The 26,399-nt window shown below is 34.5% G+C and overlaps 5 protein-coding genes and 1 pseudogene across 5 annotated transcripts in view; 2 read left to right on the plus strand and 4 right to left on the minus strand.

Annotated features, from left to right (window-relative positions):
* The window catches only part of LOC110418897 (heat shock protein 70 (Hsp 70) family protein), a 4,518-nt gene extending 2,236 nt beyond the window's left edge, over positions 1–2,282 (plus strand). The window contains exons 4-11 of the mRNA XM_021431716.2: positions 1–43; positions 101–250; positions 507–707; positions 792–938; positions 1,022–1,150; positions 1,237–1,367; positions 1,497–1,568; positions 2,107–2,282. The exon at positions 1–43 is cut by the window's left edge and continues 53 nt beyond it. Of these exons, the coding sequence (XP_021287391.1) occupies positions 1–43; positions 101–250; positions 507–707; positions 792–938; positions 1,022–1,150; positions 1,237–1,367; positions 1,497–1,568; positions 2,107–2,137 (904 nt within the window). The 3' untranslated portion in view covers positions 2,138–2,282. The remainder of the gene's footprint in view (positions 44–100; positions 251–506; positions 708–791; positions 939–1,021; positions 1,151–1,236; positions 1,368–1,496; positions 1,569–2,106) is intronic.
* LOC110418898 (Rho GTPase-activating protein) lies at positions 2,282–5,123 on the minus strand. Its single transcript, XM_021431717.1, has 5 exons — positions 4,787–5,123; positions 3,271–3,937; positions 2,920–3,157; positions 2,609–2,671; positions 2,282–2,411 (listed from the first exon to the last, which is right to left on the minus strand). Exons 1-5 carry the CDS (start codon positions 5,121–5,123, stop codon positions 2,352–2,354), a joined length of 1,365 nt encoding a protein of 454 aa, XP_021287392.1. The 3' UTR covers positions 2,282–2,351.
* A 1,629-nt stretch (positions 5,124–6,752) lies between these two features.
* LOC149527044 (uncharacterized) lies at positions 6,753–9,029 on the minus strand. The gene is made up of 2 exons (XM_089783951.1): positions 8,014–9,029; positions 6,753–7,821 (listed from the first exon to the last, which is right to left on the minus strand). The coding sequence occupies exons 1-2, from the start codon at positions 9,027–9,029 to the stop codon at positions 6,753–6,755; spliced, it is 2,085 nt and encodes a 694-aa protein (XP_089640077.1).
* Positions 9,030–10,944: 1,915 nt separating this feature from the next.
* LOC110419899 (putative protein phosphatase 2C 25 pseudogene) lies at positions 10,945–12,108 on the plus strand (annotated as a pseudogene).
* A 1,143-nt stretch (positions 12,109–13,251) lies between these two features.
* On the minus strand, positions 13,252–15,624 carry LOC149527045 (uncharacterized). Its single transcript, XM_089783952.1, has 3 exons — positions 14,615–15,624; positions 13,921–14,458; positions 13,252–13,659 (listed from the first exon to the last, which is right to left on the minus strand). Exons 1-3 carry the CDS (start codon positions 15,622–15,624, stop codon positions 13,252–13,254), a joined length of 1,956 nt encoding a protein of 651 aa, XP_089640078.1.
* A 1,840-nt stretch (positions 15,625–17,464) lies between these two features.
* LOC110419730 (protein expression protein) lies at positions 17,465–18,161 on the minus strand. The gene has a single exon (XM_021432822.2). The coding sequence runs from the start codon at positions 18,087–18,089 to the stop codon at positions 17,709–17,711; it is 381 nt and encodes a 126-aa protein (XP_021288497.1). The 5' UTR covers positions 18,090–18,161; the 3' UTR covers positions 17,465–17,708.
* Between the last annotated feature and the right edge of the window lie 8,238 nt (positions 18,162–26,399).

A 26,399-nucleotide genomic window follows, 5' to 3' on the forward strand; every position in this document is an offset into this window, starting at 1 on the left:
TCAATTAAACCTTCATGGCATCGTCACTGTTGAGTCAGCTATGGTAGGTAGGATTTCACATTTTCTGCTTCCATCTTATTGATATTATTTCATTTCTTAGAGACTTTGCCTCCAGTTGATAGAAGAGCACGTAGATGATTCAATTATAAGGAAAGACACACATTCAGAAATGAGCACAAAGGAGGCCCAGCATGTAACAAATGGCAGTGAAGATAGTACCTCTGTGCAGTCCAAACCATCATATGCTTCAGTAAGTTTGTATCATCTTTGAATCATAGTCTTAATATGTCATCTTTCTGGCTTTTCTTGGTCCGAAGACTGCGCTATGCAATTTGGCCACAGGAAAGTACTTTATTTTTCTTCCAAAAAGTTTGGATACATTGCTGGCAAGAGCATGAGTATATTTTTTTTCTATCATTGCAGAGATATAATTCTCTCTCTCATCTTGATGGAGGAGAAAGCCTTGTAGAGCAAAGTTCATTTGCATTTATATTTGTTTTATGTAGGCTGATGGTAAAACCAATGATAAAGCAACCAGGAGGCTTGAGATACCAATTTGTGAGAACATATATGGTGCAATGACCAAGGCTGAGCTTGTAGAAGCTCAAGATAAAGAACTTAAGTTGGCTCAACATGACAGGACCATGGAACAAACCAAAGAGAAAAAGAACGCCTTGGAGTCTTATGTCTATGAAATGCGGAATAAGGTTTAACTCTACATCTGAAACATATGCTTTATATTTCTGTCTGTTTTTCTCAATATGCTGACATTTAATTATATCTATGCGAAGCTTTTCAACACCTATCGGAATTTTGCATCTGACAAGGAGAAAGAGGGCATTTCCAGGAGCCTACAGGAGACAGAGGAGTGGCTTTATGAGGGTGGGGAGGATGAAACGGAAGACGCCTACACTTCCAAATTAGAGGATCTTAAGAAGGTTGTTATTTATTATGATAATCTTAAAAGTTTACCTCTGTTGCTTTCTTCTTCTTGTCTCACTGCCTATTTTGTTTCTTATAGTTGGTGGATCCAGTTGAGAGCCGATTCAAAGATGAAGAAGCAAGAGCACAGGCTTCAAGCGATCTGCTGAATTGCATTGTGGCTTGTAGAATGTCTGCAAAATCCCTGCCAAATGAGGATAGAGAATTGGTATGATAATTTGTGATTACACATTATAAATGCAGTATTTACTCATTACCTCATGTTCAAACTGATTGTGGCTTTTTGTTGTTCAGATCATAAACGAGTGCAATAAGGCAGAGGAATGGCTGAGAGAGAAAACTCAGCAACAAGACTCTTTACCTAAGAACCTTGACCCACTATTATGGTCAAGTGAGATCAAGAGCAGGACTGAGGATCTAAACATGTACTTATTTTGTGCTTCTAACTTTCACTTCTCATTCAAATTTTTGCTGTTCACGTTTGACTTGTTGGAACAATTTTACTTTAGATGATCTTAGATGTCATCTACTAATTCTTGATTAATTGGTTTCAGGAAGTGTAAGCATATAATGACACCCAAGGCTTCTCATCCGGACTCAGAGAACAAGGGCTGGGACCAGCAAGTGTAGGTTAAATGCATAGGAAACCTCCTTGGAAAAGTTTACAATTCACACTTACAGTAATTAGCAGAGCACACTGATCACATCATGCATGACCTCATCCCAAATTCAGTATGTGGGGGCTTGGACCAGCTAATATACATTTGGCTTTTGAGGCATAGTAATTCATTAGAAATGTTAGTTATAATTTACTAGAACCTACCAATACAGTCAGGGTTTTCATTAGATACATAGGGAAGCACATACAAGTACCAGAGGGTCTTTTTTTTTTTTTTTCTGAACCATATCTTCTTCCATATTATTCAAAGGTCTTGTTACATAGATGATAGATAGGATACTAGTTCTCAAAAACAGGTGTATTACTGTATCTTACAGTTACTTGAAGCAAACATGCTTCAACCCTGATCATCTGATAACCTTGAATGTTAGGCATACGACATTTTCATTTTTTGGATATTTTATCTTTTAATTTGGGTTATCCCCTTTATACATAATATAGACATGGAGTTTTCCAAGATTAACAGGTAAATGCCCATTTTGCAGGCAATCTTCCATCAGCTTAGGAGACTTGTAAACACATTCCCCAACTACTACCTCAGAGTTGGTGTAAAATGGGATCTGTTCTTATTGAATTAGGGTTGAGTTAAATTTAGAATTGAATCACCTATCCATTGAATGGACAAATGGGAAAGCAAGTAAACACTATCATTGAAACATGTTACAACATTCACAGCACAAACAAAAAGACCAAAAGGGAAATACATTGGCACATACGAAGGCATTGACCATCATTTTTTCTTCTTGCCATTGCTTTTCTTTTTGGACTTCCTAAAGCCAGCTACACTCTCCTGTGTTAACAACAAAAAGTTGACTTCAATAAGATACCAGCATAAGTCTCAAGAGGAACGTCTTTAAATCATCAATGTCTCAATAGGCCTCAGCCTACGGCATTGCTTCTAAGAGGAGGGAAATGAATGGCGGTCTGCTAAGGGCAGGCCAGAGGCTTTAAGTTTCAAAAAAGTATAACTGTGTTAATGTATGTTACCTTCCGATAATGCCTATAGGCCATTTGACCCGATAATTCTTGTCCACTTCTTGAGACATAAACCTGCAGCAGAATAATGAAATTATCAAAATTAAAAATTTGCAGCAAGATTGCTACTACTATAACCAAGTTCTACTTTTACCATGACATAATAGAGATTTACGGCAATTTTGCTAAATAGAATCAAAGGCATCATCTCTTCAAATGCAAATGGTTGGATTCAGAGGTGCATGGGCTACATAATTATGTTTAGAAATCGATGTGCAAAAAAAAGTGCAATGCAAATGCAAACTGCAACATTTCCAACATACCTTCCTTCCCTCTGGAGATGTGTACCAGTGACCAGCAGGTTGATCACTAGCATGAACCCTTCTCTTCCCAGCATTCCTTGGAATAGCTGCACCGCTTTTCAGATCTACCCAGCCTTCAGAAGCAGTTTCTTCAGCATTTGATTTTTTTGATTTATTTCTTCTACTTGTTGAACAGTTCTTGCCACCACCTTTTTGAGATCCTCTCTGTTTAGAAGATTCTTCATTGCTGAATTGACTCCTGCAGCCACATTAAGCACTTAAGTGCATAATGAACAAAATGACATTGAATACAGAAGTCTAAAGCAATGGGTATAAAACACAGAAAAATTGATAGGTTTTAAAGTTACTTACATGTAATCAATAACTGACACATTACGTTGTTGATTTCCTCTGTTCTTGACCATGTGCAATGGGGAGAAGAAGGGTAAGCGAGTGCGGACTAATTTCTGGATTCTTGGATCATCATGGAAAAAGTAGCAATGTGCTGGAGGCAAGGGGTCATCCAAATTCAAGAGTTCCTCAAACTTTTGGTTCTCAAGCTTCTGAGCTGCATTCATATCCTTCACAGATTGAAAATATTCTTTAAAGACCTCATCAAAAGCAGGTGTTGGAATATGAGAAGTATTAATTGGAGTGAAATCTTTCCATAAATCCTCATTCTGAGGTGTGACAACTGATGCCTTTCTCTTGTTATCACTAACTGTAGACTGTTGTTCCTTTGATGGTGGATCAAGTTTATGAGCTCCTTTGCTTTTATCCTCACAGTCAGAAGGACCTTCAGAACCATCGGAATCAGAGTCAAGTAACTTGAATCTTCGAAGAGGACTGATCGTTAACCACGGAAATGTCAACCCACCATGTCTGGCCTCTAAACTTGCAGAAGCTGGGGCATCTGAAGCTTGTTCCCTTTTCCTTGAACTACACTGGCCTGATGATTGAGTGGTCAAAACCCCAAGTCCCTTCAATGAAATCTTGGAACTGCCACATACAGAATGGTTTTGTGTTGATGAATCCACATCTGCTAATAAACATATACTTCATAAAGTCAGCATCAATCCAGAGTATAAATCAGGGAACAAGTGCACAAGCTATTGATTTGCAAACAAAGGATTATAACCCAAAACAAATACTGAAAATATATGCTTCAATATAACTTGACCGCAGTTAGATGACCCAAGTTCAGGTTGCTAAGATATCCATTCTATTTAAAGCCATAGCTTAACCATTTTCAGATGACCCAAGTTCAGGTTGCTAAGATTGTGATCAAAATTAGATCAACTTAGCTAATAATCCTCCAACTGAAATGCTCTTTCACACATATACTAATATGCATATTCATAGATAGCCAACATAAACACCTCAAGCGTAATCCGAAGTACAACTTCATACGCATTTCACAGTCAAGTTCATGGAAAAGCTGATCAAAGCTTTGTTAAACTGACATTAACTTCATATCCTTGCCCTCTCTAACTCATTTCTAGAAAAGCCAAACCCAATTTCTTTCAACAATCAATCCATCATAAAAAAATCTCAGAATATCACCAAAATTGCCATAACTAAAATCCCATTCCAATTGAGCAATATGCTTCAATCTTTCTTTTTGATTCTCATAAATTGCTCAGAAAACTTTCGTTTTCCTCTATCTTTTAGTTTTCAATTACATCTCTTTTATTCCCAGGAGCTAAAACTTTACACTTCCCCTTCCCAATTTAAGCTCTCTTTGACCTCAAATTTCCCAATAATAAATTTAAACAAAAAATATGAACCCAGAAAATCTAGCTTCAAACATGAGAGAAAAAGGAAAACCCACTTCTAATAAATGAATAGACCACCAAGATCAGCCAAATAAAGGGGGGAAAAAAGGTACCTTTGTTTTCCTGTGAAGAACAGAACTCTTCAATCTCATCATCCCCATCATTCCAAGCCAACGGCTTCTCTGATTCTTTCTTCGTCGCCGAAGATTTATCGCCGGCCCGACGCAACCGCTTTAACACACGAGTAGGCTCCGGCCGGGTATCCGGATCCGAGTCCATGACTTCTTGCTCAGGCCCGAGCTCGTCTTCGCCGTCTTTGGTGGCACCGAAGCTCGCCGAAGAATCTGGGGCTAAGAGGGGTTCGGGGTGGTCCACGGTAGGTGACCGGGGCTCCGTGTCGGCATCGAGGTCGAGCCCGAGAGAGAAAGAAGGAGCTTCGAAGTCGGCCATGGAGAGACAGAGATGAAAGAAGTTCCCGCGCTATTTAATGGTTTGGCGGCGGTTTAAAATTTTCATAATATTTTATTATTTTTAACTAAAATTAAATTGCTGATGGGCTGGGTTTGGGCAGGCTTAGCCTAGGCCCATTCATCGGCCTAAAACATGCAAATAAAAATTTAAATAGTCGATAATTAAATATTTGATACGTAATATTTGGACTGTATATTATTATGGGATAAATTTTTTTACATAAAATATTTTTATATATAAAGAAAACATGGTAAAAAATTTTAAAATCCAGATTTATAAATTTAAAATTTTAAGTTTTAATCATTTGTAATTATTAAATTAAATCTATTTTAATTAACTTTAATTCTTGATAAACAAATTCAAAAAGCGATATAAATCAGATTGCGAAATAATTAACTTTAATGATTCTTTGAAACATCAACTACCCTAAATAGATTGAGTCCTATTCCATATTCGAATTGGTTTCAAAAACCTTAACAAACCTGTTAAATTTGTTTTCTTGAATTACAATTTATGTACTCTTTTAATTAATTACTCAAAATTGAATTTCAACATATTTTCTCCATTGACACATACAAGATATTAACAAGATAAAAATTGAGAAATTCTTGAGCACATTCTAATAATTAAAGAAGTTTCAAACATGGCATACTCATTCCGCCTTATTATTAAAGAAAATATCTTTCCTTTTCTTTTCTTGGTATGGATACGAAAGAGGTTAAAGATCAATGCCTCAAAATTGAGAATCCTGAGATATATATATATATAACAGTTTCACTAATAAAACCACCTCTGTTCAATCCAGCTGGAGAATAGGGGCTCAGTTGTATCGTAAACATCAGCCCACAAAATGAAATTGACAGAGCTATAGGTATAACATTTCTTCTTTCTCTTCATGGGAATACTCTCCAATAAATTTGTTGCCATCCTGAGGCAATCAATGGCCCAAAACCTATTATGGGTCCTTCGATTTAAATTAATTAAATCAGAAAAATAATGGATGTGGGTCCTTTCTTCACATTATATGGGCTTCAGCTTGTGTATGTTGCTGGAAAACAGGGTATATGCTGGCTGTATAATTAGAGTTTGAAATCTAGAGCTAGTTCAAGACAGATATAAATTAGATTGTGAAATTCAGTACTTATACCAACCATACATATGGCAGATGAAATTAAGAAAATCAAATCTGAAAAATTAGTCTAATGTAATGCAATAATAAGTTATTATCTCAAAAAATTGCAATATATTGGATTAACGAATGATTCTTAAAGTTTGTTTGATATCGTGTCTTCATTGAAATCATCAAATTTTGATTGCAAACAAAATACGGGGTAAAATTTATTATATAAATATTACTAATATATGAAAAAACTAGTGCACTATGTGATTACATTACATTACTTCATATTGTTTAAGCCATAGGAAACATAGATTAAGATCACCTGTTGAAGAAATATGACGAGTAAATCAAAAGACTATAGCCATCTTTGTTGGATCCAGCAGGAGTGCAAGTACTCTGTTGTGTTGTAGAAATTGGTTGCAGCTTGTTTGCTTCCAAAAGTCCGATACTTGCCTGTTCTAAGACAATAGTAAACGATTTCTTTTCCCTTAATTTTGGGGAAATAAATTTTGTTTTCCATTCCAGGGCTTGGCCACCAAGGAAAAAGATGATGGAGTACTCACAAAGAACATGTAATTTCCAAGGTCACTTACTTTGCGCCAAGCCATGGTAGTTTTATCCAACTCAAAAACACCAACACTTTCTCCCAAGTTATCAACAAATACTGAATGAAGTTTCCCATTGCATTCCAATAAGTAGCTATGATCAGAAAAGCTGCAAGGTTTTACGGGCTTTAGAAGAACTTCCCACCGAACCAGGTAAACATCATCTATGTCCTCAACTGAAAACACCCCTAGGTTACCATGCATTCCCAAAAAATAAAAAGCTCCTTCGAAGTAAACTGGACTACTATGATTTGGAATGAAAATAGAAAAATCATTACGTGTAAATTGATACCATTCTACATCTTGTGAAAAAATTAAGCACAAGATTGAAAACGATGAAATCCCCACGATTAGACAGTATGGTGAAGTCGACAAAGAGGTAAAACCAAAGCTGTAGCACACGTCCATATGAACAAGTGGTGGTGGAACATGGATGAGTTTCTTCGTAAAGGGCTGATAAAAGAACATAGAGCCGCCTTGATCTCTTGACGACATTAGCAACCATCCCTCTTTAGAATAACGAATGTCAAAATCTATTATAGACTCGGGAATGTTCATCAAATACCTACCACCAAACTTGGGATCGATTAAATTGTGGAGACTCCTACTACTACCTTGAGCAAACATCAGCCATGGGGAGAGAGGATGGGACTTTAGTACTTTACGCGACGTTTCTCTCCACTGAATATGAGGGGCTACTAGTAGAGAAGTCTTGCAGACTAGACGGAAATTGATGTAATCAAGTAAGTAGAGATTATTTGCAATCAATGCTATAATTTCTAATGGAAGGTCGCAGAGGTTTCTGACTTCTGCTTCACTGTTGTCTGGTGAAAACTTCAGGATCTCTTTGCCTTTCCTCTCTTCAGTTTCTATTTCCTCTTCTTTTTCTTCTGGCTTTACTTCTTTACTAAGTATCTGGAAGCCTTCTGGTTTTCGATTACTGAACAAGGAACTGTCAATCAAAACATGACTATTTAGTAATAAATAACATGCAACCACCCGAGCATTTGGCTTAGGAATAGGTGCATGTATTTCCTACTCAAAGACCAAAATCCCCTTTCTCCCAACTTAAAAAAAAAAAAAGGGAATAATCACATAAGAAATCGAAAAATCATATCATAGGATGGGTAGGTAGAGGTTTTACCTTAAATCAGGCATGACCCAGAAGGGTGTATACCACCACTTCGGAAGATTCTCCCAAGGAAGAGAAACTGAGATGCTTTTATCTTCAATGTTAAAGGAGTACAAGCATCTATCTGAGCCCACTGTAAAAATATATACGAAACCACCTTCAAGCCCTGAATCATTGGTGGGACAGGAAATAGCATAGACTGCGGTTCTACACAAGAAAAACGCTCGACCTTTTGCACTTCTCACCTGACTCCATTCCATTGTACTAAAATTCAACCTGGAAATCTCAATGTCTAGGACCTGACTAACATTTACCCCTCCCCATGTAACTTCTATTAGACAAAGTTCTCCATAAGATTCTACCAAGTACCTTTCCAGGCAATCAGAATACGATGATAAGCGATTTGGTAACATGCAATTCAATGATCTGAACATGAAATGCTCAGGCTTAACTTGGTCGATAACCTTTATCTGCCGACTCATGGGAACGTACCATTTACCCTTATAGTTCACAGGGGAAGAATAGAGTAAGCAATTACTAGCACTAGGTTCATCATCTATGATCTGCATCTCCATATCCATCTCCTCAGCAGGTATCTGAGTCCACATTTTATCCCCAAGTTTGCAGAAGATAAAAGATTTAACAACATTCTCGAACACTAACACCATGCTGCCTGGATTGTCTGGAGGTGATAGCAAAGAGCCGGCAGTGATTCTCTGATCAGGCTTCAAATCCAATGGAGGCAGCTTGATCAACTCCGATGATACCGGGTTCCAGAGGAGGATAAACTCACACCGGATTGTACGCTTTGTGATGGTTTTATTAGATATAATTAACCAGCCATAAGAGTGACCCAAAATTCCATTGATCCACATCTTCGGGGTGCTCTTACCGTAAGTCTTAAAGGGCTGAGACATGCCGCAAAACGTTTGGCGACTCTCATCTTCACAATGAGGGAAAACAAGCCAAGGACACGATCCTAACGTTTTCAGCAACCGACTTCGCTCAATCTCCTTACCTTCCTCCATGATCGTGAATCTTAGTCTGACGTTTCAAGAGTAGGGTTTAGGCTAACACACAATTCAAGGCAGGGAAACCTGTTGGAATTAGTATATATATATATATATATATATATATATATATATATATATATATATATATATATTATTCGAAACTTCAATCTTAATATTAATGGAAATTAGAATTTCAGCTTTAATCTGAAATCCTACTTCAAATTCAATTTAGTTTTAATCAATTGATGCAACCCTGAAGGCTTGGTCCTCTGATTTTCTTAATTTATAAGCTTTGGGATCTCTCGGCTGCTTATTGCTAACTGTTTTCTGCTATTATTATCCTATCTAATTAACAATTAGATTTAATGTTTCTTTTAAACGTCAACTACCCTTAATAGATTGAGTCCTGTTTCATATTTGAATCGGTTTCAATACCCTTAAGAAACCTGTTGAACTTGTTTGGCTGAATTAGAATTTGTGTATTTCTTTTACTTAATTATTCAAAATTGGATTTCCTTTTTATTCTGAAAGATAGAGGATTTCAGAAAAAAAAATTTCTGTATACACACAAAGCCTGCCAATTGCTCCCTCTCCCTGTAGAAAACAGAAAAAGGCGAACCAGGCGCTACAGCAAACGTCTCAGTAGGCATCCCGTAGGGAAGAGAAGACTTACAGATGTTCATTAGGGGAGCCTCCATGTCGTAGATCAGTTTCAATAACATTTCATATTAATACATATGTTGAATTCAGAGGCAGAATTGGTTTCAATAACCTTAATACACCTGTTGAATTCGTTTTCTTGAATTAGAACTTGTGTATTTCTTTAAATTAATTTCTCTAATGGAAAAATACATATGACAAGGAAATCCTAAATCTGTTACTGTTTCCCAAGTCATAACCCCGATATCAGTCCTAGCTTCATCATAGTTTAGTCCATAATTATCTGTCTCCAGGTCTGCAAAATTGAAAGAATCCTAGAACCTTTCCGAACAATAACACCCTTCTTCCTGGATTGCTAGCTAGACCGTGGTATCTGTTGACATTAATACTTGCATGGAATACTTACAGCACGTGTGCAAGTCCACCAGTCTGGTTTACAGCAAACCAAAATGCAATTTGCATATCTTGATATGATATGTGATCTTAATACCTGTATATATTATAACAAGAATAAGTGGCATACGCTTTTGATATGCATTTAACTCTTTCAGACCCGCAATAGCATAAAGCCACCAAAGTTCTTGCTTTAGATTTCAAATTTTCATTGGTCTCATAATTTTATAATAATATAATTAATAAAATATCTATATATCCTTTAATATCTAATAAATATTTTTTTTCATTTTTCACACTATTAATTCTCAATTATTTATCTGGTTTCTTGTTAAAAATATTTAAAAATCAAAATAATTAATAAAATGATATATTCTCTTACAATACTATTAATTTTATAAATAAATATTAATTTTGTATAACTTCTCAATTCCGACAATACAATTTTTAATATGTATTTGAAAAAATGAACTAAGGATAATATAAAGTTAATGATCTCCAAGTACTATTTTTTTCTTTATATAAAACTAATTATTTTTTCAATACATAATATCCACCTATAGATTCTTCTTTCCTCGGTTACTTTTTCTTCTTTAACTTCAATAACAAAAGCCTCAGTTTCTTAATTTTAATTAAAAAAGTATCATTTGAATATTTAATTTTAAGTTTTTGAGGTTATTGAGCCACCTTTGAATTCTTTATGAAACTATAATTAGAGTTATTATACAATCCTATTATAATTAGAGTTATTATACAATACTATTACCTAGTTAGACTATAATATCTTATTATCTTTTCTTCTCTTCCCAACTTTTTTTCAACCTAATTTTTTTTCTTTCAAAGTGAGAAGTTTCAATAAGAGGGTATTGTTTGAGGGATGTTTTCATGTTTGGCAAGGATAGCTCCCGCTTGTTGGAGAACAGTGAGTCAATGTGCCTGCATGAACAAGGACAATAATAATAGTAATAATGACGAAGCACTTTGGTGTAGAGACCTTGAAAAACACTCTTATGGTGATTTCTCCTTTGCTGTTGGTCAAGGCAATGAGGTCATTGAAGATCATAGTGAAGTCGAGACCGGAAAAGAAGCCACTTTTGTTGGTGTCTATGATGGACATGGTGGCCCTGATGCTTCTCGCTTTATCTCTGATCATCTTTTTCAAAATCTAATTAGGCTTGCTCGAGCAAATGGAGACACCATATCTGAAGATATTCTCAGAAGTGCTGTTTCCGCAACTGAAGATGGGTTTCTTACTCTTGTACGTAGGACATGTGGAATAAAACCATTAATGGCAGCAATTGGATCTTGTTGTCTGGTTGGAGTTATATGGAAGGGAACACTATACATTGCTAATTTGGGTGATTCTCGAGCTGTAATTGGCCATTTAGTTAGATCAAATAAGATAGGTAGATCAAGTAAGATAGTTGCTGAGCAGTTGACTAAAGATCATAATGTTAGCATAGAGGAGGTCAGACAGGAACTCGGGTCAATTTATCCAGATTATTCTAATATTGTTGTTATGAATTATGGACAATGGCGTGTTAAGGGCGTCATTCAGGTATCCAGATCTATCGGAGATGCATACCTGAAGCGACCAGAGCTTTCTCCTGATCCTTCTTACCCACGATTTCTCCTCTCTGAACCTATTCGTCTACCTGTGCTAACAGCAGAACCATCCATGTGCACCAGGGTTTTGCAACCTAGTGATAAGTTTGTAATCTTCGCATCTGCTGGACTTTGGAAATGTTTGACAAACCAGCAGGCTGTGGAGATTGTGTTTAAGTATCCACGAGCAGGAATTGCAAAGAGGCTTATCAAAACAGCTTTAAACAAGGCAGCTAGGAAAAGCAAGATGAGATATGATGATGTTAAGAAAGTTGAAAAAAGGATCATCAGGCGGTTGTTCCTTGATGATGTTACAGTTGTTGTTATCTTTATAGACCATGAGTCGCCGCCGCTGGGTGCAAAGATATCTGTGCCAGAGCAGTCTGTACGTGGGTTCGTGGACAGCGCCGGACCATCAAACTTTAACATTATGTGAAATGCATGGTCCGTATTAATACCCAGTGAGGTTGTGGTGAAGTTCAGCAAGTTTCCGAAGATGGATCTTGATATATAATTATAGATCTTTTACCATTTATTAAGTATATTTTTTAGTTTGAAAATGTAAATCCATCATTTATATGTTTTTTTAAATTTTATTTTCATAGTTTAAAACAATAGGAGGTTGAATTTAAGTTGCATCAAAAGAATAAATGCTTAATTATATTAAAAAAATCAGTTCAAAATGAAATTGATAGACTCTTCTCAAACCGAATTTTTCTTCTCAAAGTCTCCAATAAATTTGTTGTCATCCAGGGGTAAACAATGGCCCAAAACTTGATAATTTTATTCCAACAACCAGTGTATTTCCTTAGCATGAACACCAAAATCCCTTTCTTTCTTAACAAAAGCTAAAAATCTATAATTTGAAGTCTGGTCCTATATATATATATATATATATATATACATATTTGTTTTGGAATCAAATGAACAAACTTAGTTTAGTCGGTATAACATAAAATTTTTAATAGTACACTTAATGTCGAATGATATACAAATTTGTAAAATTTGATTTTAAAAACAAAATTTTTTAAAAAAAATTGTCCCAAAGGCTTTTCAAATTGTTCTTATTGACTGCACTTTGTGATAAAGGCCACTGCACAATTAGTTTAAATTAATCAAAAAAAATTGAGAACCATTTTTGAATTCAGCAGACCACAAAGCCTTTGTTGTCCCAATTTTGCTTGCAACAAGAGAATGTTGCTAGCATAAGCTAACTAATGCCAACCATATGCATATAGAAGATAAAATTAAAACTGTAATCAACTCAGAAAATTACAATATAATGAATGAATGAATTATTCTTAAAGCTTATTTGATGTCGTAGTTGATGTCGTGATTTGATTGCAATCATTAAATTTTCGTTGCAAATAGAATGATAGATCAAATTTACTATAAAAAGTTCCAAATACTAGAAAAAACAAGTGGAGAACTATCTGATTACAATTGTGATTAATAACATTGGCAATGGCAATACCAAATTGGGCTCTAGACATACTTTCTGGCAAGTAACCCAAGTTTAAGCCATAGGAGACATAGATAATATCAACTGTTGAAGAAATATCAGGATTAACTCAGAAGTTTATAGCCATCTTTGTTGGATCCAGGTGGAGAACAAGTACTCGGTTGTGTTGTAGAAATTGGCTGCAAATTGCTTGTTTCCAAAAGTCCGAAACTTGCATGTTCTAAGACAATAGTAAACAATTTCTTCTCCCCTAATTTTGGGGAAGTAAATTTTGTTTTCCATTCCGGGGGTCTTGGCCACCATGGAAAAGGATGATGGAGTACTCACAAAGAACATGTAATTCCCTAGATCTCTTACTTTGTGCCAGGCCCTGGAACTGTAATCGAACTTAAAAACTCTAACTCTTTCTCCCAAGTTATCAACAAACACTGAATAAAGTTTTCCATCGCATTCCAGTAAGTAGTTCTGATCAAAAGAGTTGCAAGGTTTTTCAGGCTTTTCAAGAACATACCAATCAACCACAACCTGATCAGATAAATAGTCAAATGAAAAAATTCCCAAGTTTCCTTTTTTTCCAAGAAAATAAAAAGCTCCTTCAAAATAAACTGGACTGCTATGATTTGGAAAGAAAGTAGAAGGAACATCACTACGTACAAACTGATACCATCCTTCGTTGCCCGAAAAATTAAAATATAAGATTGAAGATGATGAAATCCCCACGATTAGACAGTATGATGAAATTGGGAAAGAGCTAAAACCAAAGCTGTAACATCGTTTTAAATTAACATTTTGTGGTGGGACGGAAATGAGTTTCTTGGAAAAGGGATGATAAAAGCACAAAGAACTACCCCGATCTCTTGACGACATCAGCAACCATCCTTCTTTAGAATAACGAATATCGAAATCTATTATAGGCTCAGGAATGTTCATTAAATACCTACCACCAGGCTTAGGATCGATGAAGTTATGGAGAGTCTTACTATTACCTTGAGTAAAGAGAGTCTTACTATTACCTTGAGTAAACATCAACCATGGAGATAGAGAATGAGAGTTTAACTTCCGTGAGGTTTCTCTCCACTGAATATGAGGGGCTACTTGTCCAAAAGTCTTGCAGACTAAACGGAAATTGATGTAATCAACTAAGTAGAGAAAATCTGCAATCAATGCTATAATTTCTAATGGAAGGTCAGAGAGATTTTTTACTTCTATTTCACTATTGTCTGGTGAAATCTTCAGGATCTCTTTGCCTTCCCTCTCTTCAGTTTCTATTTCCTCTTCTTCTTCTATCTGGTTGCCTTCTGGTTTTGGACTATCGAACAGAGAACTGTCAATAAAATCATGACTAGTTTGTAATAAACAAGCAAGCATCCGATCATTTGGTTCAATGAATAAGTGCATGCATTCCCTAATTAACAAGCAAGTAATAAACACATAAGAAATCGTAAAGTTATATCATAGCATATTTATGTTGAGGTTTCACCTTAAGTCAGGCATGACCCAAAAGGGTGTAGACCATGACTTGGGAAGATTCACCCAAGGCAGAGAAACTGAGATGCTTTTATCTTCAATGTTAAAGGAGTACAAGCACCTATCTGTGCCCACTGTAAAATATACGAAACCCCCTTCAATCCCTGACTCATTAGCGGGACAGGAAATAGCATAGCGAGCGAAGTTACTAATAAAAAACGCCCGATCTTTTGCACTTCTCACCTGACTCCATTCCATTGTACTAATATCCAACCTGGAAATCTCAATGTTTAAGACCCGACCAGCATTTACCCCTCCCCATGTAACTTCTATTACACAAAGTTCTCCCCAAGATTCTACCAAGTACCTATCCAGGCAATACGAATACCATGAGCGATTTGGAATCATGCAATTTAATGATCTCAACACAATATGCTTAGGCTTAACCTGGTCGATAACCTTTATCTTCCGACTCATGGGAACATACCATTTACCCTTATAATTCACAGGGGAAGAACAAAGTAAGCGATTACGAGCGCTAGGTTCATTACCTATGATCTGCATCTTCGTATCCATCTCCTCAGAAGGTATCTTGGTCCACTTTTTATCTCCGAGTTCGCAGAAGATAAAAGATTTGACCATTTCCTCGAACACTAACACCATACTGCCTGGATTGTCTGGAGGAGATAGCAAAGAGCCGGTAATGATTCTCTGATCAGGCTTCAAATCCAATGGAGGCAGACTGATCAACTCCGAGGATACTGGGTTCCAGAGGAAGATAAATTCACGCCGGATTGTAGGCAGCGTGATGGTTTTATTAGATATAATTAACCAGCCATAAGAGTGACCCAAAACTCCATTGATCCGCAACTTTGGGGTGCTCTTCCCGTAAGTTCTAAAGGGCTGAGACATGCTGCAGAAGGTTTGGCGACTCCCATCTTCACAATGAGGAAAAACAAGCCATGGACCCGATCCTAACGTTTCCAGGAAGCGAGTTGGCTCAATCACTCTACCAACCTCCATGATCATGAAGCTTAGTCTAAAATTGGAATTTCAGTTTTAATCTGAAGTCCTAGTCCAAATTGGATTTAGTTTTAATCAATTGATGCAACCCTGATTGTTTGGTCCTCTAATTTTCTCAATTTATAAGATTGTGATCACTTGGCAGCTTATTGATAAGCGTACAGCTACTTTTTTGCAATTATTATCCTATCCAATAACAATTATCTTAATAGATTGAGTCCTAGTCCCTCGCATATATCGTAGACAAAGGAGATTGAGTACTCAAACACGAGGGCATGATTTCCTAAATCTGTAACATTTTCCCAAGTCATAACCTCGATCATCAATCCTAGCTTCATCATAGTTTAGTCCATTGTCTGTCTTCAGGTCTGCAACATGGAAAGAATCCAAGACCCTCCCCGAACGATAACACCTTCCTGGATTGCTAGGAGGTGATAGTAGATTCCTAGCATAGATATTCTGATTGGAACTTAAATTCAATTGAAGTAGAATGATAAACTGAGAGGATAAAGGGTTCTAGAGAAAGCAAACCCATCAAATGTATCTACTTGCTTTGCTGCAGGTTGCATGAGAGATAAGCAACCAGCTGTAAAAGCAACACCAAAATGATCCTCCTATGGTGGCTGGCCAAGGGCTGCGATTTTGTGGCGGAAAGTTTGGTACCTCTGACCATCACTACGAGGTTGGTCCTGATCCTGGAAGTTTCGGGACCAACCAAAATTCTATCATCTGTCAAAAATAAAAGAACTAAAAATCAAGATATTCAGGCCTATCTGGCGAAGCCCAACCATAGTGGACAGTGGTTCATTGCTTCTGTTTTGGTAGGTCCCATACTTCAGCATTGACTGCAGATTAAATCAATATGAGCTACATTTTTTCCTCTTTTTTCTCTTTAATTCATTGATTGAGATACAAAACAGGTTACAAAGTAATCTTTTCAATTTCCCGTCATATGAATATATATAAGGAAAACTTGATTTTTACTCTATCTTCTTTTAAAGGAAAGAACAATCATTTCTAAGTATAAAAATAAAATTGATAGAGCTATGGATACAACATTTTTTCCTTTTTCCCTTCATGGGAATACAAATCCAAGTTTTCTTGTCAGTCTAGATATGAAGCTGTTGTCATCCTGAGGTAACCAAGGGCCCAAAACCTGATATGGGTCCTCCAATAACCAAATGAAATCAGAAAAATAATGGATATGGGTCCTTTCCTTCACATTATTATAACCAACAACCATTATATTTCATTAGCATAAACATCAAAGTCCCCTTTCTTCTTAACAAAAGCAACAAAAATTCATCAATTCAGGTATGGAATCATATGAATCAACTTATTTCTAGTCAATATTGGAACATAAAAACTTAGTATAAATATTAATGCCGTACGAAATTGAAAAATTCTATGCAATTTGGTAAAATTCTACTTAAACACAAAATTTTGAAGATTTCCCATTTGTTTTTCCTAATGTTTTTTATGGAATTTTGATTTGTTCAAGATTGAATTAAATGAGTTAGTTGCTATTTGAAGCATACTCTCAAGGCTAGTTTTGACCTATCTATCCCATCTTCATTTTGTGATGTCTTTGTCACAATCTTTGGTGGTTGAATGACTAAGAAACGTTTGAAAGGCCACTTGATGATGAGCACAGTGGCTTACAATTAGAGTTTGAATGGACAAATTTCATGACTGAAAATTATCCAAGCTTTTACCTAAGTCCTTTTCAAATTAATTTTTTTTATTTATATCACCTAATTATTATGACTGAATCATTATCATCATCATCACTACATACTAAGTCAGATTTGAACAGAAATTAATTAATTAACAAAAAAAAAATCAAATATCAAACAAATATATAGAGCTGAGTAAAAAAGAACTCTTTTAACACTATACAACAAGCCCCGTTCTTTGTATATACAAACTGATCAAACAAAATGTATAGAAAACTTGTTCTCTACCCCCCATTTCCCTGTCACTTTCCCAAGAAAATTAAAGTACAAAACAAGAAACCACCCCAACCAAAAGAGAAAATAGAGGAGAAGAAAGAAAAGTTTCTAGCTCGTTTTCCCCTTTCACCCTCAATTCACCTCAGGAATGCTTTGCAGTGCAGGCCTCCAGGACCGTTGATTTGTTTCATATTGATTACTAACGTTGATCAACTGTGCTAGAACTTGTTGCACTGACAGCTCCTTAACATCAACCCTACCTAGCAACTCCTCCAGCTGCTTCTTTGTTATCTTCACTTTAACTTCTTGAGTGGTAGCTGAAGATGTGAAACCATTTTTCTGATGATTTCGGAGAAGACCCTTTTCTTCCATGTTCATCATGGCCTTATATTCACACGTGTCGTTTGTCGTTTCACTAGCGAAAAACCCGCCTTCGTCGTCCTCCGCCGGGGATGTTCCCCAGTCGTCGCCGGCCCATTGTGTTGATGATTGATGCCGCAAACAGTTTCCCATTTTCCCTTTCTTCCCTTCGGTTTAATGGGTTTTGCGATACGAAAAGAGAGAGCAAGGACTTGAAATATTAAAAGGTAAAGGGTTATATATAGGAGAGGAAAGGGGAGGTGGTGGGGGGAAAAGCAGGTGATAGAGTCAAACCTAAAACGCTGCCATGTAGGATGACATGTCGTCCAACGTGGCTGATGATAAATGGTTGACCTCCTCACCAAGACACCAACTATATCGGATTGTGTTAGCTTTCAACTCAAGTGCATGTGACTGACAACTTCATAGGTTAATAATGTCGGTGAAGTTGGCTCGGCTTCCTTAGTTCTGGTCTTTGTGGCTTCCCATCTAATTATAGTTAAGCCTACTGGGAAATTTCCATTATTATGAAGTAAAACCTATAGGTATTTCTTGATTGAGCTCTATTTCACTTCATAGATCTACCTAATGAGGAGCTTAGGATCAATCTCGAACAATTAGTATAAGAATCGAAAATTGGAGTTACAAAACTGAACTCTATACTAATTTGAAACTCACAAAAAATGTTAATCAATTAAAATAATAAAACAATAATTATAAAAATTAAAATTCGTTTTTTAAATTCGATCTCATAAGATAAAAGTTAGATTAAAAGCAAGTGAGAAATTGATCTCTAATAAAAAAACAAAGCACATAAATAGCCAAAGCCCACGATTCAGTATCATCGATTTTAATTAGTTTTTATTATATTTTGATTGAACAAAAAGGAAAATAACAAAAAAAAATTGCATTTAAGTTGGGGGCTAATAACTCAAAGGGTTTCAAGCCTTAGCCTTCAAAGCCTTCAAAGCCTTCAAAGCCAAGCCATGTTCAAGCCTTAAAGTCCAAGCCAGCAGCTTGGATCAAACCAGGGTTTCCCTTCAAGTGTGAACGAGGTTAAATGGTGGAATCTAGCAAGTGTGAACACAAATTAGGGAAAGGAATCAAACAAAGCAAAAGGTGCCCCCCATTGTTTGCTCATTCACGTGCGTTGCTGCCGCTGCCGCAATGCATAGTCTTGATTTTGTAGTTTTATGTTGAATTTTAATTAAAATTACCCTTATCATTCCCTAATTATGCCCCCAAAAAAAAAATCTTATCCATTTAAACACAAAACCCAACCTCTCATGTCGGACGTAGAGAACTAGGAAACCCCCACCCATCCTTTAGTAAAAGGAAAGCTGCTATGAGATAAAGGAACCCACTTTTTTCAATATTTAATAAGGTTTTTCATGCATAAAAAGATGTAAAATTAATATTTAATTCATACTTTTTTGACATACTAAAAGCAAATCTTAATTCTATTTCACTTTCTAAATTTTATTTTACCGTGTTTTTAAATTTTTTTTATTAATTAAAATTCGTACATTCTACGTGTGTTTCGAATTGCAACGAGATATATCAAATATAAAAGAATAATTAAAGACAAATGCATACCCATTTTAAGATAATAGACAAGTGAAATGAATTTCGACACAAAATGAAAATCCAAAAGAATTAAGACAAAATAGGGTAATTGATTGTACTAATATAAATAGATTTAAAATCTCGACATGATGAATAAAACATATAAAATCAAACAAAAAGGAATATATTAAAAATATTTTAAAATTAACCAATTCAATCCTTTTGTTAAAAAGTTAATTGTGTTTAAATGCAATTAATTAATGTTAAAAGACTTTATTTTGAAAATTTCTAAATATTCGATCCCTTTGAATTATTGTTCATATAAAATTAATTGTATATTTATTTGTGAAAAAGTTAAAGAAACTAAATTAGGGTAAAACAACTTCCTAGATGCAATTCATTCATATCAAACTATATGATCTCCCATTACCAAAGAAAAAAAAAGGCAAAAAATCTAAATTAAACCATGAATTAGAAAGAAAATTAATTTGTGATGGGTACACCTATGGAGAAAACTTAGCACCAATCTAATATAATTTGCTGAAAAAAGGGTAGGGGGTTCATTTTGTAGGAGGTTGGCGAGTCTAAGTTGGCTCCTAACCCCACAATTCCCATATTTTATGCTACAATCCAAAACAATCACTAACCCAAAATAAGACTGAAAATCTTATATAAAGCTTTCACAGTCCTAACATACACACCGTCGTCATCATGCACCTACTTCATCATGGGCTAGCTAGCTACCTCTCCTCTAACAAGTGGCAGCACTGAATTTGCATGGTTGTTGATGGAATTTTGTGATGACTTTCATGTGCTGAATGCTAATGGTGATCTGCAATGCACGAGGACCTCACATTTTGGTTTGTGGCAAAAATGGGAGTCAGCTTTGCCTTATAGTGCTGTTAAAAGGCAACAATGGCAGGCAATTGCTGCCTAATGCCCCCATTTCTTTTCTCTCCTCAAGGGGGGACATTATAATTGCTAGGGTGAGAGATCTTAGCAAAAGTCTACATGTGGTGAGAGAAAACTATCTTGTTGGTGAGATTTTTAAAGAGCAAGAATATTTGTTAGTATAGTTTTTTAATTTCAATTTTGACTCTGAGATGATGAAATCAAAGAAAATTAATTTTTATTTTAAGAAAGAAATAGATCTAAAAATCTCATTGCTGATAGTATTTTTAATTTTGATTTTGACTTTAAAATGATGAGATGAGTCTCTTTTATTTTAAAATAAAATCGTCGGTGATTTAAAAAGGAAGAAAATAGAGTCAAAAGTTTCATTGTTAGTATAGTTCTTAATCTTGATTTTGAGTTTAAGATGTTGGATTGAGAGAAAATTATCTCTTTTATTTTAGAATGAAATTGTTCTTAATTTGAAATTTTTATATTTCATATCTATAGTTTCAATTACGATTTTGTTACAAAAATATGTGACAGTTAACATATCAAATAAGTTGCAACGATAAAAGACGTCAATACATAGATAATCAATATGTGAAATTGGAAATTGATCATTTATTATTCCTTTAAAAATAAGTTAAAAGATTCACCATGAACCTGAAATTGGGTATTAAACCATATACTTCTGTCACCACCGCCTTCTACCAGCTCACCAATATCGTTATCTAATCATTTAAATCTACAACAGTGACATATATTTCTATATAGGCAGAATGGTAGCCAGGAAATAGAATTCCTATGTGCTTTTCATGGAATTTCATTTGCCCCCTTCTCCATCAGAACACCATTTTCTTTCTTTCGAGGGTAGGTGTGGTAGATCTACACGTACTTTCCTGGAAAATTTCCAGCAATCACCCGTCAGGTTTTGATGATTCAACAATGATAGGTATTCTATATTCTCCAAATATCAATCCGAATTGGAAAATTTCCAAGCCCTCAGCCTCCAAAATGACAGAGTCATAAGCTATAAGCAGGAACCAAAAATAGATTCCTTGTTATAATTAGTCCACGGTGCCGTGCAAAAAGTACAAAAGCAACCAATTCTTTTGCCTTTTTTTACATTATTTTATTCTCTTGTTAGTCCAATTTGTTCACTTAGCAAGTAACCAACCAAACTTTCTTCTTTTTGGCTTGATAATTTGACCATGAATTTACGGTCTTGATGAGCTTAGGCACGTTTTTTAAAATAGGGTTTTTTTTCAAAGCAAGTTGTGATATACATATATAGACTACTATTTATGATTCTTTTCTCATGCATTGACTTGTTTATATGTAGCTGACTTGATCAAGTAAGAGTTTAGTTTAACATGCATGCACATATCCTAGGATATTGATAGAGGTAGGCGAATTTTTTTTTTTCAAGTGCCTAATTAGATTGAGATGGGTTTGAAATTTATCCAAGTTTGATTTCTATACGTTTTATGATAAATGTATATAATTTCTTTAAATTCAATGACGGTTTGAATTACTTGATAATTCTTATATCGAGGATATCGAGATTAATCGCCTTTTGACATATTGGAATCAACATAAACTCTATATTCAATAGTGAGATCAACATATAAAAAAAAATCACATAAAAGAAAATATTTACCTTAGTTCGGCAAAAAAATTCACTATAAATATAAAGATTACAAAAAGTACATGACACTTAAACACAAACACTAAACCTGAACCCCAAAACAAAACCCAATTTCATGTTCCTTAGTGTTTAAATTTGTGAAATACTATGTTTCCCCACTCTTTCTCACATCCTCATTGTAAAACATTCAAAAAAAACCTATCTTTCCCATAATTCTAATGGTCACCAAGAATTTCTACCCACCAAGAACTCTTACCTATAATATATTTTTCTTGTAAACATACCCTAATCACCAAATAATTTTCAACCAATAGAATTTTACTTATATTGAGATTTAAGACTAATCATTCCTGACATATGCTAATGGTTAATTAACAATTGAATCTTGTTCATACATATGATATAAGCAAGTTATAAGAAAGAAAAAACATTTGAATCTTCTACCTTGTTCCTCTTAATTGGGAGCCAAGTTTGAAGCATTATATCATTGTTATTAGAATTTTCAATATTCAATTCAATTTCCAATTTGACTTGATCTTTACTATTCAGTCAGCAAACAGTTGCTCACAATTTTGCTCTTGAATAATCAGTTTTTCCCTGCTCATGCATGTTGCTATCATAGGTGTGGAACCACTATTACTCCAATTAGACAGTCAATTGTTAAATATAAGTGAAAAGACTTTATAATAGAAAAGGAATCAATTCGTTTAATCTGAGTCAATTGCTTTGTTATGACATAATCTTCACTTTTTCCATCCTCCAGGTTCGTTAGGCCAATCAAGAGTGGAAAAAATTGAGCATCCATCACATAGCCTCTCACCTACTCACACTTTGGCAAGAACAAAAGGGAGAAATTAAGTAATTTTTGGGTCAACCACTTAGAGATTACAGCTCCAAAGAATCTGCAATATCAGTTTGTTTTCGAACTTTATTAATATTAGTTTTTTGTTTGATTACAAATGAATTGACTAATAAACTCGTTAAAAAATGGTTTTCAATGTCGACGGAATTTATTATATATTTATTGTTTATCATTTATTTGTTTTTAATATTATTTTTCATAAAACAATAGACAAACTCTAAACATTTAACTGGTGCAAGGAAAATAATGGGCAATGCGATATAGACCACATGACTTACAAATGGTTGAAAATTGGAATAGAGAGTGATAAATGCTGATAGCAAAAGCTAGCTATAGAACACTTGACATTGCCAATTTAATCTCTTCAAGACTTCATATCAAAGTTTCAACTATTTCATACTTAACAAGACAAAACATCCTAATCATTAGAGTGATGGAAGTATGAGTTCAGTCTTATGAGAATAAGCAAATTTTTTTCTTTTTTTTTATTTAATTTTTTTCATGCTTGATAAAGACAGATTTTGATACCCTTTTTTGCTTGATTTTTCTTGGATTCATTGGGCTTTGCAAATTGAATGTGGGCACAATATATAATCTCCTACCAGGCTAGCTTCTCCCCAACCCAAGGCCTATTGACAAGCTAGCTCATCTACAAAACAACCTTTTAGCCAGGGCCCAAGTATGGGTTCATAATTGGCTTGGACATCACCAGTAGCCTAGGCAAGAACTGAAAATCATATACCAAATCTTATGCAAATATAATTATTTTTTATAGTCTGAATATCTTATCTTATCTAAAGGAAAAAGAAACATTGCTAGACTAGTTAGTTGAATGGCTGTTGCATGCTTTTTATGCAATGAGATATCATTAAAAAAAACTTTGAATTCATGTATTTTTCTCTGATTTTGATGCAATGTCTTTCTAGTTTGGCGTCTTCTTGGCTCCCTAAATGCTCATAGCTGACACAATTATAATCATTAGCCTTTGCCTATAGCTAGGGTGGTTAGGCAAACTTATGACTTAAAAAATAATAGTACCCTGTTGATGACCAATTGCTTCAAATTCTCTCTCTTATAACGCAAGCCCTTTTACCCTTTCACCAACCCCATTGAATGATGCCGATTTTACAGATATCAGACGGTTAATTAACCTAACTCACCATGGAAGTCATATGCCCAGAATCCAGAAGCTGATCAGAGATCACAAGCATCTTATTTTGTTGCAATTAAGATCTGAATTCTATTAACTCAAAGCTCAGGCACACAAACTCTCAAGCTTAAGTACTTTTTCTGCAGATAGAGCCACTTGTTAATCTGAGCTCTTAATAAAATCAAGTTAATAATAACCTTACACAGGCTCTAAATGCTGGCGGGAATCAAAGGCAGAGTCAAGATGGTGACAATCACCTTTTAATTTTTAATTATTATTATTATTATTATTATTATTATATGTATAAAATTTAATATATATTTCATTTTATAAGATTATCCTTAAATCATTTTTTATGTAAAATTTTGAATTTATCATTGGACCAGAATGAACACCAATTCATCTTTCTATCTTATTGAAACTGTCCAAAAAGTAGGGTCTACAATCTACATTTTCTCATTCATTGTCTCCACTAAAGGAACACCAGAAGAAGAATCATGAGAGTTTTGGAACTTTCTGGCTAACTCTTTGTGATCTCCTTAATATGTGTTCTTGGGAGCTTGATTTTGGGTTATTCAGGATTCATTTAATTGCTGATCAAATTGCATAATATATAGTTCATATATAGCCAAAATTGTTCATGATGGGTTGGGAGCTTATACTTTGTATTGGTCATGGGTGAGCAGTCCACCTACTGATCATTGGAATATTGCAAACATGCAAGCAACTATTCATGGGACCCCTTTCATTCTTGGCATTTATTTGAACAAAATGCTTTTCACATTTTGATATTTCTAAGCTCAAACTTTTATGATTTTGTATCTTATCTTATTAGGTAAGAGAAGTCATTTGAAATATTTGCCATATATAGTTTCTTTTAGTACAAACTTCAAGCTCTTTAATCCCATGAAATGAAAGGAATTTAAACCAACATGACACCAACCAAACATTGAAAGCTTTAGAAATGTTTCATTTATTAAAGGATGGCCCGAAAATCCGAATATACAACTTGAACTTATTTATTCGATTTATAAATTTATTTTATACGATCGGTTTAATTTGACAAATTAAATTATAAATCATTCAGAAAATGATAATGTATGTATAGTTAGAAATTAAAATTTGATACCATATTCAACATGACTTTTGAAACTTTGGCATTAGTGACTTCAACCCTCAACATCACATGAAACTTGGGTAGTTTAAAAAGGGAAAAAGGAGATTAAAAGTTTAGTTTAGGTTTTTAGACTTTATTAAGATTAAGTCAATGGGCCCACAATTTACTTTAAAACACACTTGGACCCACAATAGTGTACAACAAATTATCCACAAAATCCCATGGAAACCCACTCATTAGTACAAGGACTAAGAGACCCATATTTCCATGTTTGTCAATTGGGTGGCTATAGTTTTGATTGTACCAAGTAAATATAAGACAAGGTTTTTTCCTTAAGTAAGAGTGCTTTGCCACAGAAAGAAAATGTGACAAATATTATTGGTTTATGGTTTAGTTTCATAGGTTCACTTTCACTTTGGATCTTACCTGATTATTCAAACAATGACTCATATTTTGCAATAAAAAGTTAAAACGTATGTTGATATCTCGAATTCTCTGTATGTCTCATTTTGAGATATTAAAAATTAAAAAAAAATGAATATTTACAAGTGAAAAGAGTATTATTATGTATGGAGATATAATACTTAAAATAATCTCCAAATTATATAAAAAAAATTATGTTAGATCAAATAAGTTTTTACTATTAATAATTAATTAATTATTTTTAATTAAAATATTATTTATTATTTTATACCACATTATATGTTGACATATCATAATTACGGAAGAAGTTAAGGTGCAGGTGGGTGGTGGCGACTGTCACTCCTCAATTTTTAACTTTATTATTATTATATTATACAATTTGAGATGTATATAATATGATTATTTTTGTAATTACTTTTTAATAATTATATATGTAAAATCTTGAATTCATTATTAATTATAGTAAATGGTAATGTGACATAACAACTTGATTTTTTTTATTATTTATATTAACATCATGAAACATAAAACGAAAAAAATAATGTTTTGACTAAAAACAAATAATAAACCATTAACCATATAAATTCATTTGATTTAAAATAAAAATATATTATTCAACTTAATTGATTTAAAGGGTTAATAAATTAAGATTAAGATTAGATCTATATTTAAGTGAAAAAAAAGGTTCATAATATTTATTAGCATTTTTTTTTGGCTCGAACATCAAGCCAGCCCATGTGGGTGCATTTCGTCGGCTTGTTAAGGAAATACAAATTAACATTAACAAAAACAAAGGTTGATTC

This window comes from Theobroma umbraticum, unplaced genomic scaffold (genome assembly GCF_002168275.2).
Source record: "Theobroma umbraticum cultivar Fairchild unplaced genomic scaffold, ASM216827v3 scaffold_67.0, whole genome shotgun sequence".
NCBI lineage: Eukaryota > Viridiplantae > Streptophyta > Magnoliopsida > Malvales > Malvaceae > Theobroma > Theobroma umbraticum.